The sequence below is a fragment of the Echinops telfairi genome, unplaced genomic scaffold, assembly GCF_000313985.2.
Source record: "Echinops telfairi isolate 266 unplaced genomic scaffold, ASM31398v2 ScPeMD7_23;HRSCAF=83, whole genome shotgun sequence".
Classification (NCBI taxonomy): Eukaryota; Metazoa; Chordata; class Mammalia; order Afrosoricida; family Tenrecidae; genus Echinops; species Echinops telfairi.
The window spans coordinates 71,175,212-71,187,275 of record NW_022103920.1 but is presented as its reverse complement, the minus strand read 5'-3'; the positions used below and the strand labels follow the sequence as shown (position 1 = coordinate 71,187,275).

Here is a 12,064-nt window from a genome sequence, read left to right as displayed (position 1 = left end):
GAAAGCACTCCTAAAGGACAGTAAATAGACCTTGAACTATTTATAGGGTTTGTTGTTGTTGTTGTTGTAGCAATTGTTTTATTTTCCATTGTTACTTTGTTGTACTCGGTCTTGTGTTGGTGCATATTATTGTCGCTGCATGTCTACCTGGAAGGGGTAGGCGGGATAAACAAGCTGGAAGAGAGAACAACGGGATGGGGGGGACATGAGAGAGGGCGAGGCAGGGGAAAGGAAGTGGGTGTTTCAAATTTTTATCATGGCACTGTCATTTGAAAAAACTTTTTCATAACCATTTGTGGTAATTTCTTAATCTGTGTCAACTTGAGGATATTAAGAGAGAAGGGTTTGAATATAACCTGTCAATCAGGTCACAGCCTGATTATGCTTCCCAGTGTGTGTTACCTTCTCATGAGGATTCTGGAAATTTCCTCTCTTTCTCCTGGGAGGCAGGCTGCACACACACTCTCCCTTTCTGTTTCACCTTCCTGCTGAGGAGCTATGTGGAGGCCCATACCAGTGTTTAGATACTCCCACCACCATTTGGATCCACAAGACTTTTCACCCACCAGCCTGTGATCTTCCTGCATTTGGCATCACTGCATGTGTTACATGAGTCTAAAAAGGAAATTATGGACTAGTGTTGGACATATGGGCTAATATTGGATTTATGGTCTTAATTTGGACTGGGATGTTTTCTCAATATACAATTGCTCTTTGCTATAAAGCTCTCTCTTACACACATATGAGTGTCTCTGGATTCGTTTCTCTAGTCAACCCAGACCAACCCACCATTTATCAAATAAATTTGTGATTGCCAATAAAAACAAAAAAATCAGTTGCTGCTTTCATTGCAGTTGGGTCAGGACTTTGTTGCCAACAAGTGCTTCATGTGGTAGTTCATCTATATGGCAGTTAGGTCTCATGAGAGAGGTGATAAAATGACAGCAACAAAGCCCCAAAACCACAACTATCCTTGCCTTTCCGTACCCAGGAGCCTCCTGTGGCACTGACCAGGCCCTCCCGCTCTGCCGGCGTTCTTCTGGCTGGCAGTTAGCTGTGCGTGCTCCTTTCTGAGCTCCTGCTTTCAGATGAGGCTTATTCTCCATCGAACTCGGGGACCGGGGTTGGCCCTTCCATTTGAATTGTGGCATATTTTTAAAGTGTTTAGGAATAAATAAGTAAACCCTATAACCAATATTTAGTATAATATTTCTTGACAAATTTACTGGCCTTTTCCTCACCAAGATAGGGCTTTATTTTGTTTTCCCATCACCACAAAGCACCTGCCCATGCTTCTAGAGTACCGTGGGCTGTCCTATGAGAATTTTGTTGGGGAACGTACTTCTATCTATTTTACAGCCTTGAACATGCCCTTTTACATTTCTTTTTCTTCTCAAAACTCAACATGTAAAAGGACATACTTGGAAGCCCTCAAAGTTTACAAAACTGCTTTTTGATGGGGTGCAAATCAAATAGCACCCAAACCTTTGAGGAAGAGTTACCGAGATGAAAACAGCACCTACAGAAGTGTATATAACAGATGGGGATACATCAGGAAATGATACCTTCCAATGTTGATGTTTTCCTATCATAAAGATTTCTATGGTTTAGAAGCAATAATTTTGACTCATACATGTAGCTAGAAAAAGTTAAACATACTTGAAAAATCATACACTGTCAGAAGTGTTTTTATTGTTTCATATATATTAAATTAGCTCTTTCATTTTCTATATCCTCACTAAAAAGCTTAAACAGACTACTGCAGAGTTGTAACCCTATAATACAGGATAGAACTGCGTTTGAGAGTTTCCAAGACTGTAATTGTTTATGGGAACAGAAAGCCCTGTCTTTCTCTCACAGAGAAATAATACCAAAAAAATGTACCTCTTTGAGGAAAAAAACTGATCAACAAATTACAACTCTTCTGCTTGTTAAGATTCTTAAGCCCTGGTGGGTATTGCTTATGTGTTGGACTTCTATCTGTAAAGTAAGCAGGTAGAAGCCACCAGCCCCCTGTGGGAGATGGCAGGACTTTCTACTCCTATAAAGTTGCAGTCTCAGTAACCTAAGGGCAGCTCTAGCCTGTCCTATAGGGTCACTATGAATTGGCAGCTCAGTGGCAGTGAGAGTTTTGGCCATCATAAAATAAATGAGATAAATATACTCCTGCTTTTTGCAGTTTGAAATCCAGAGCTGCTCCCCAGGAGAAAGATAGTGCTTTCTGCCCAGGGAAAAGGTTCCAGTCTCAGGCACCCACAGGGGCCAGTGCTACCCTGTCCTGTGGGATCCTTGTGAGTTGGAATCCATTCGATAGCATGAGTTTGGCTTTTTGGTTATTGTTGTTAAATTGTACAGTCCTTAGAAATGAGCTTTATGTCTAATGAGGTTCTTCTGTATTTTTTGAGAATTACACAATCTTTTCAAGTTTGTTTTATATTTGCTCCATTGACATTAGTTTTCATATAAAAGTCAAAAACAAAAGAACATTTAAGCACAGAAGGAAAATTCAAAGGGAAATAACATTGCTAAGAATTAATTTACCTATTTGAAAGCTATGAATTTGGATAACTAAATATTAACTAAATTTCACAATATCGCAGATACTTCATATTTCTCTGAGGATATGTAGCGAGCAAAATTACTGTTAGTAAGATAATGTCTGATGAATGTGAACTCGTTTCTTCTGAACATCTGGTTGCCAACCACTTTGAATATTAAGCTGAATCCTGTAGCTTTATGATTAAATTCATTAAATGGAGTTTAATGTATTATTGACTTAAAATTATAATTGGATAAAGAATTTTTGTGGAATTTGTACATTAGTCATCAAACCTGGGTCATAAAACTTGTCAAAGAATAAAATAAATTTGATTTTGGTATACATATTTGACAGTGGACTAAATGTTCAAGCACCTCATTTTAGGGGCTGAAACTGCATTTAGCTGACCAATTTGAGTTTGAATTATTTGGATCATTTTCTATGTGAGCCATAAAAATAAATAGCATACATATTTAAAAGTGTTCTTTTTTGTTTTGTTTTGTTACATTTCCAATACCTAAAAAAGGATTTGGTTTAAAAAATAAAATTTAATAGCCTTTAATTTGTCATGTGGAATCTGACTCTGTGCTTTTTATTACCACCATATATTTATCTAAGTGAAACATAAAATGGTTGTAATAACAGAGAATTTAAAGTAGCTGTTGCACATGAGCAGACATGCTAACTAATATGGTGAATCAAAGCCGAATATAAATTGTCAGAATTTCTGTCTTTTGTCATATGTTTGCTAAAATAAGATATCTTAGTTAATTGTTTTAGGGGCTACTGCATTTTCAATAAGATGTAAAAGCCACTGGTGGAAATCATGGGGAAAAAATATTTTCATATGTTATCCAAACCTTCATGGACTTATTTGATTTTCAAATTATATTTATTTTATAATAGCAGCTGTCAAATTCTAAGTTCAGACAATTTTTATGTAAAAGAACACTCTGATATTCCCGAGTATGAATAGTTAGATATACTCAAAGTATAGCAGATATTTATCTAATCTAATCATACCAATTCCTTATTTCTACCTCAGGTACAGCTCTTGTCTCTTGTCCCTCTTCATTTCTTTTATCACATTTTTTCAGTATAGAATTATATATTTTTGAACAATTCAATAGTACCTTTTGGTTTATAATACTACAATTAAAAAACTAACATTTTAATACCCCAACTCACTTTGATATTTCATTTCTCCTAGATTCATTTACCCATAAAACAAAACTGATCATATAAGCTTCAGTTAACATTATATTATCTGAGAAAGACCAGATTCCTTAACTCAGCTGCACATTCCAAAACAAACCCAACCTAAATGGTTAGCCCATCTGCCAATGAATGCCCAGAACTTGTATTTTCTTCTGTTTTATTCTACTACTTTCTATTAAAATGTCACCTTCTCAGATAAAGCTTTCTGAACTCCCCAAGGCAAACTTAATTGATTCATTGAAGTTTCATCCCATAATACATTATTCATATTCCATTGAGAGAATTAATTTTATTATTATTATTTTATATGCTCATAGTCTTACAACGTTCAGAGTTCCTTGGGGATGGAGATAATTACATTAATATTTGCTTCTTTAGAGATTAACATAGTGCCCTGTAGTATTTGCAATTTAATATTCTCAAGAAACATTTGTTGAAGGAACAAATAAATGAATGAAGAAAATCCATAAATTTGGGGAAAGATGTCAACATAAAAATATTATTATAAAACACTTTATGTACATATATTTATATGTCAAGTATTAAAAAGCACATGGACATTGGGCTTCTCAAGTACTCCCTCAACACAAAAGCACATGGACTTTGGGCCTCTACTCAAGTACTCCCTCAACATTTTGTTCTAATAGCATGGCATTCTCTGATGCTCACCTTCCCTACACAATCCTGAAGACAAAATGGGTGCATAAGCAAATGTGGTGAAAAAGCTGATGGTGCCTGGCTATCAAAAGATATAGCATCTGGGGTCTTAAAGGCTTGAAGGTAAAAAGCAACCATGTAGCTGAGAAGTAACAAAGCCCACTTGGAAGAAGTACACCAGCCTGTGTGATCATGAGATGTTGATGGGATCATGTATCAGGCATCAAAAACCCAGAACAAAAAATCATAGTGATGTGAATGAGGGGCAGTATGGAGTGAAGACCCAAAGCCCATCTGTAGATAATTGGACATCTCTTCACAGAAGGGTCACAAGGAAGAGACAGCAAGTCAGGGTGCAGTATAGCTCCAATGAAACACACAACTTTCCTCTAATTCTTTAATGCTTTCTTCCCCCCACTATCATGACCCCAATTCACCTTACAAATCTGGCTAAACCAGAGCATGTTCATCTGTACACAGGTACAGATAAGAGCTGGAAACACAGGAAATCCAGGACAGATAAAACCCTCAGGACCAAGAGTGGGAGTAATGATACCAGGAGGGTTGAGGGAAGGTGGGGGAAGGAAGGAAAAACTGATCTCAATGATTGACATATTACCCCTGCCCCAAGGGGAAAAGCAATAGAAAGGTGGGTGAGGGGAGACAACGGTCAGTATAAGACACGAAAAAAATAATAATTTATAAATTACCAAAGGGTTCATGAGGGATGGAATGAGGGGGAGGGATGGAAAATAATGAGAACCTGATACCAAGGATTCAAGTAGAAAGAAAATATTTTGAAAATGACGATGAAAACATATGTACAAATATGCTTGATACAATTGATGTACGGATTGTTATAAGTTGTTAGAGCCCCTAATGAAATGATCTTTTAAAAAATGTTAATGTATAAAAAGAGCACCAAACAGCCAATAAACTAGCACTAATTATTATTATAAGTTTATCTTTAGGATGCATTAGACAGATCAATATTTTCTTCTCAATCTACTTAATTATTTTTCATTAGAGAGTACTTTCATTTTTTCAAAGAGAATCAAAAGGAGAATATTTTCCTACATAATTTCATATGGTGGGTCATGTAGACATCTGAATTAATAGACCAGATTATTTTATAAACATAAGCTCTCAGAGCATGTTGCTAATATTTACCTGTACTCTATCTAAGAATCTCTATCACTATTCATATATATAAAATCAAGCCATAAAAGAAGTATGAGTAGAGACAGAATATGTTTAGGTAGAACTAGAGATAGAAGGAACTGCTATTGTTTCTGTGTCCGTGAGTGCACTCTGATCCAAAGTGACTTTATGCACAACAGAATGAAGTGCTGCCTGGTCCTGTGCCATCCTCACAATGGGTCACGTGCCTGAACCCACTGTGGCAGACAATGTGTCAGTTCATCTCTTGAGGACTTTCCTCTTTTTCTCTGCCCTTCCACTTTCCCAAGCATGATGTCCTTCTCCAATGACTGATCTCTCCCGACAACATGTCCAAAGTATACAAGACAAAGTCTTGCTGTCCGGGCTTCTGAAGAACACTGTCCTTACTCCTTCCAAGAGAGATGGGTGGGTGCTTTTAGAAGTGCATGGTACTTTCAGTATTCTTCTCCAACACCACAATTGAGACGCATCAATTTGTCTATGGTTTCCTTGTTTTATGTCCAACTTTCACATGGATATCATGCAATGGAGAATGCCATGGCTTGAGTCAGGTGCACCTTAGTCCTCAAAAATCACATCCTTGCTGTTCAATACTCTAAAGGTATTGTGTATTGTGCAGCACATTTACCTAAGGCAATACATCTTTTGATCTCTTGACTTCTGTTTCTCTGAGCATTGAATATGGATCAAAGTAAGACAAAAATCTTGACAACTTCAACCTTTTCTCCTCATGATATTACCTATTGGTCCAGTTGTGAAGATTTTGGTCTTCTTTGCATTGAGACGTAATCCATACTGATGGGAGTATGGTAAGCAGTGTGGTCATCCATATTGATGGAAGTCTACAAGCTTTGACCGCGATCCTCAAGTGCTTCAAGTCCTCCTCCCTTTCAGTAAGCAAAGTTGTGGCATCTGTGTATCACAGGTTGTTAATAAGCCTTCCTCCAATATTGATGCCACACTCTTCTTCATGTAACCCCTCTTCTCTTATGGTTTCCTCAGCATTGAGGAAAGAGGCTCCTTAAAAACTATATTATTCTACAGATTACTGACTTGAATATATCTGATACAGAAAGATTAGTGGCAATTTTTAAAAGAAATAAAACCTTATGTTAGTCTCAATGTAGTGGAATGTATATGCAGGTAGGTCATATAATGTTAGTTTTATAATTTCAAAACAATTTCTGAGAATTCTATTCAACGCCGTTTAATAATAACTCGCTGGTGGTTTTGAACTGCTGACTTTTTGTATTACAGACCAACGTGTAACCACTAGGCCTCCAGGGCTCCTAGCATAACAATAATAACTACAAACTCCATGCCATTTTCCAAAACTAATAATAGGATTAAATTAAGTAAAAAATCTTTGTTAAATATATTTGTAATTGCAGAACTTTTCCATGGTAATAGAAAAGGAATATGTTAATATTTGTAAATTGGACAGAATAATTTGATGTTAGAAATATATATGAATGCAATGATAAAAATCACTGTCTTGCCTTTAAGTATGAAAATATTCTCATATTTCCTATATTTTTCTCTAATTGAAGGCAGTATGCCTCATTTGAATTATTTATAATTTAAACCATACATGTAAATCCAATAACTGATAATATTTCTACTATTATAAAATAGCAGTTAATTATAAAAAGTTTGTTTGATTGAAGTAGTCAAAACATGATCTTGCTTAGAATAAGTGCTGAAATCTTTTAGACTTTGAGTATTTTCCTTTAAAAAAGAAAAGATGAATATATTCCTTATTTCTTTCAAGAGCTATCATAATTCAATACTACTAGTCCTATGGAAGCGGAAAATTTTAAAAATAATTCATGGCTTTTCCAAAGTTATTAATTTTAGCTTTCTCAATGTCAACTCTTCCCCCTCCCCTCCATTTTTCTGTATTCTCTGTGATTGTGCCATTTTCTAAAAGATAAATTGTTGTTGTTATTAGATGCTATCAAGTTGATATGACCCATAGCGACCAATAGAACAAAGCATGTTCTGGTCCTGTGCCATCCTCACAATTGTTCCTATGCCTAAGCCCATTGTGGCTGCAGCTGTGTCAATCCATCTGGTTGAGGGGCTTTCTCTTTTTCGCTGCCCCTCTACTTTACCCAACATGATGTCCTCCTCCAGGGACTGGTCTTTCCTGAAAACATGTCCAAAGTTTGTAAGACTAAGCCTTGTGATCCTTTCTTATAAGGGGATCTCTGGCTATACTTCTTCCAAGGCAGATCTGTGGGTCCTTTTAGTAGTTCATGATATTTTTAATATGCTTTGACAGTATCACATTTGAATGCATTGATTCTTCTAAGGTCTTCCTTATTTAGTGTCCAACTTTCACATGCATATGAGGCAATTGAAAATACATATTTGGGGTGAGGCACAACTTAGTCTTCAAAGTAACATCCTGGCTTGTCAATACTCTAAAAAGGCCTTGTGCAGCAGATATGTGCCTTTTGCAATGTGCCTTTTGGTCTCTTGATGGCTGCTTCCATGAGCACTGACTGGATTCAAATAAGCTAAAATCCTCGACAACTTCAACTTTCCCCCCATCTACTCTATTGGTTCAGCTAGGAAGAATCTGGTATTCTTTCCATTGAGTTGTAATACATGCCGAAGGCTGCAATCTTTGATCATCATAAGGAAGTGCTTCAAATTCTCTTCACTTTCAGCAAGCAGTCATGCCATCTGCATATCACAGGTGGTTCATAAACCTTTTTCTAGTCCTGATGTCACCTACTTCTTCATTTAATCCAGTTTCTCTGGTGACTTGTTGAGTATACAGATTGAATAAGTATAATGAGGAGACATAACCCTGTATAAACCTCTCCTGATTTTAAACATGAGCATCCCCTTGTTCTGCTTGTCTCTTGATCCATTTGCAAATTCCTCGTAAGCATAATGAAGTATTCTGGAGTTCCCATTGTTGTCAAGGTTAACCATAGTTTGTTATGATCCACAATCTCTTTTTGGTGTTCTCTGCTTTGAGCCAAGATCCATCCGACATCAGCAATGATATCCCTTGTTCCATGTACTTTTCTGAAATTTTGGCCGTGCCTTGTCAATGGACAGCTGCAATGTATTGTTGGATGACCTTTAACAAAATTTTACTGGCATATGATGTCAGTGATATTGTTCGATTGTTTGATCATTCACTGGGCCACCTTTCTTTGAAGCGGTAGAAATATGGATATATTCCAGTCAGTTACCAAGTAGCTGTCTTCCAAATTTTCTAACATAGCTGAGTGAGTGCTTCCGGTGTTTCATCAGCTTTTTTAACATTTCACTTGGTATCCATCGGCTCCTGGAGCCTTGTTTGTGACTAGTGCTTTCAGTGCCATGTGGATGTCTTCCTTCAGTGCCACTAGTTCTTGCTCATACACTACCTCCTGAAACAGTGGGGTGTTGACTAGTTCTTTTTGGTACAGTGACAGATAAATAGCTATCTATCAAAATTAACACTGTTGAGATTTTTCTCTTTGTTTCCTTCAAGAGAAGTCAAGATTTCTGTGTTTTTCATTTTATGGCTACAGAGTTATATTTCCAAAATCAAGCTGTTGACCTGCAACCTATGAATAATAATCAGTAAAGCCAGTCTTTAAAATCGGAGCAATTAATAGAAGAAAAATCCAGATACCCTGTTGACTGTATGAACAACATATTCCTATAAACCCCACAGGGACTTACATAATTGAACACCAACATATAAACCCTTAGAATTGCATCAACCTTCTTTGCATTTTGGGTGTCCTATATTCTCAAACTCATCCAGCTACTGATAACACAAGACCAGTTTAACCTATTTTTAAAATACTGCTGTTATTAATTTGTGTCTAAGCTGTCTCTTTCCTTTTTCAGAATGAAGAATAAATTTTGGTACTTTGAGTTTGGCACATCTGAGACCTTCTCAGCCACCTGCAAGAAGCTGCATGAATCTGTAGAGATAGAAGTAAGAGTTGATTTTCTTTTATTTTACCATTAAGTGACACACATATGGTTAATATGTTTGAACTGTGGCCATGAAATGAGCTATGTCTTGAGCAACCACATAGCAACAAGCTGAACTAGACATTCTAAAATATAATGTCTGTGGGGATAGATTATCTAAAAATAATAGTACAAAGAATATAAAGTTAAGTTTGGCTGTGAGTTGTTTTAATGCAGTATAAAAGAGTAAAAGGTGGAACACAACTTTAAAAATCAATGGAGAAGTTAGTGGATATAGTGTGGAGAGAAAAATGCAAGATAAAAGAAAGTAGTTGAAGAGAAAGGGGGAAAAAGTTGCAAGATACATAAAACACGTATTATTTTCAGGTCTCAATATTTTATAACCTTTAAAACACAGTTCACAAAAATTGCTCTTACTTTCATGTTAAAGGTTAAAAAAATACACTTTTCCATTTCATACCCATTCGTTAACGAGGTTTTCTCAGTTGCCACGGGTGCCGGTTCCCCATTACACTTAAAGGAAGTGGAAATGCCAAGAAAGAGAGAAAAGACAGCAAGATAAGTCACTTTTTTTTTTAAAGATTTGAAGCAAATAGGTCTACCTCAAAAATGTAGGCACTGTAGAACTCAAAATGTAGGTTATAAAAAAACATCAGTTATATTGAGAGACTTTAAGGGTTAAAGAAAAAGTGATATTCTGACAAGTTATAAAGACAAAGGCACAGGATTATGAAGCAACATGAACATTTAATGATTAGCTGAAATGGATTGAAAAACATTGCTTCAAACGCTTTCACTTTTAAACTAAGCTCTCCTTCACTGGTGGCATGGGTCAGGAGCCGGTGACTGGAAGCAATGACCCGGCGAGTCATCCTAATGGTGTCAGTTACTGTTTTTGATAATGATAAAAGTAATGCTATTTTGCAATGTAGCAGTTTCGTACATTTTCTCATGAGAATTGGTCAATATGTTTATGGATTCCTAATATATTTGATGCTGATAATATGGGTGGAAAGCTTGCATCACTTGATAAGAACATTGTCGTGGAAAGGGTGATGATTTCAGAAGGAAGGATTTGAGCTCTACATGAACTTGGACTGTCTGCAGTCATTATATAGATAACTACATTTAAAAAAAAATCTACGTTTCTCTTTTACATTCCAAAATTATTTGTAAGATGCTTGAATAGTATATTTTTAAAATGTGGTGCCCACAAAAACCCGTATGATCAGTAGCAAAGTGAAAACAATTTTAACCGTCTGATTTCTGGCTGAATTGAGGACTTCTGGTTAAAGTTTCCTACACTGGACTCTCTTACGTTTACCTTACCCTACCCTGAGTACCCCTTGAAGAAGAACCATTGCGAATGATACATAGGATAATATTACATACATTCAAATCACAAATGGTCAAGAAGGTAGTGAGAGAGATATTTTAAAATCATGTATTATTCATTGAGAAAAATACACTTGAATAAAAATAAATGTGGAAAATATTGATTTGAATTTAAAAATGATAATGTTTAAATGGTTCTGTCCACAGGGCTTTATATCTTACAGTAAAAAAATAAAACTATAATGTTTCCCAAGAAATCTGGGCAACTGGAGCTGAAGTTTTATGTTTTTGTTTTGTTTTCCTTGGCCAGGTTCTCAAAGTTGAGCTTCTATGCTTTGCATACACTGTCCTATTCTGGAGCCAGTGCGATAGCATTTCTAAATTACAGCCATATTTTAGTGCACATCTCAAAATACAATTAGACATTTTTTGTATTCTAAAACATTGTGTGCATTGTTGTTTATGGAGAGTAATGCAGAATCTGCCACGATGTTCAATTTGCAGTGAATCCAGGCGATCATGCTAGCAGACGATGGTTGTCTGCCCTCAAGGTTACCTCACGATTAAGTATATGAAACACAGCAATTCAGAAATTTGATCCTGTTTTCTGTTGTTTCTTATTTGTCCTAAAATTATACCAACTACATTTTGAAAAATATATAATAAATATCCAGTAACAAGCAAAGCTTCAGTAGTGAATATATGTTTTATAAAACAAATAATTTGATGTGAGTCCCTCTATTTCACATTCTTCTTTAATATGGGAAGCCCCTTCCAAGGGGTGGATATTTGAGAAGATATAGATTTCATGAGCTAATGGTTGATAATAATGATACCTATTTAGAGTTATCTGTTACTAACTATAGCTCATGTTTGATGTTATCAGTGTGCACGCATGATTTGATTTAGTCTTCTTCAAAACCCTATGAATTTAAGTGATACTATTATACTTCCATTGCACATTGAACATTTGCTTTAATAATTTAAGAGAAATAAGTATTGTGTTGCAGACAAAATATTTAAATCTAAGGAAACAAATCAAATAGAAATAATACTATAGATATAGAAATGTATACACACAAAGACACACAGAGAAAGAGGGATCCTGAAAAAGATAAATTTTAATTTTAAAAATATCCAGTAATAATCTAGCTTTATTATTATAAAAAAAAGACATATCAC

At 35.8% G+C, this 12,064-nt stretch overlaps 1 protein-coding gene across 4 annotated transcripts in view; it reads left to right on the top strand.

The window, feature by feature from the left end:
• Nucleotides 1–12,064, top strand: part of DGKB (diacylglycerol kinase beta) — a 788,541-nt gene that overhangs the window by 568,024 nt on the left and 208,453 nt on the right. For all 4 annotated transcript variants that reach the window (XM_045288861.1, XM_045288860.1, XM_045288859.1 and 1 more), the window contains one exon: nucleotides 9,458–9,548. In XM_045288861.1, coding sequence (XP_045144796.1) covers nucleotides 9,458–9,548 — 91 coding nt within the window. The remainder of the gene's footprint in view (nucleotides 1–9,457; nucleotides 9,549–12,064) is intronic.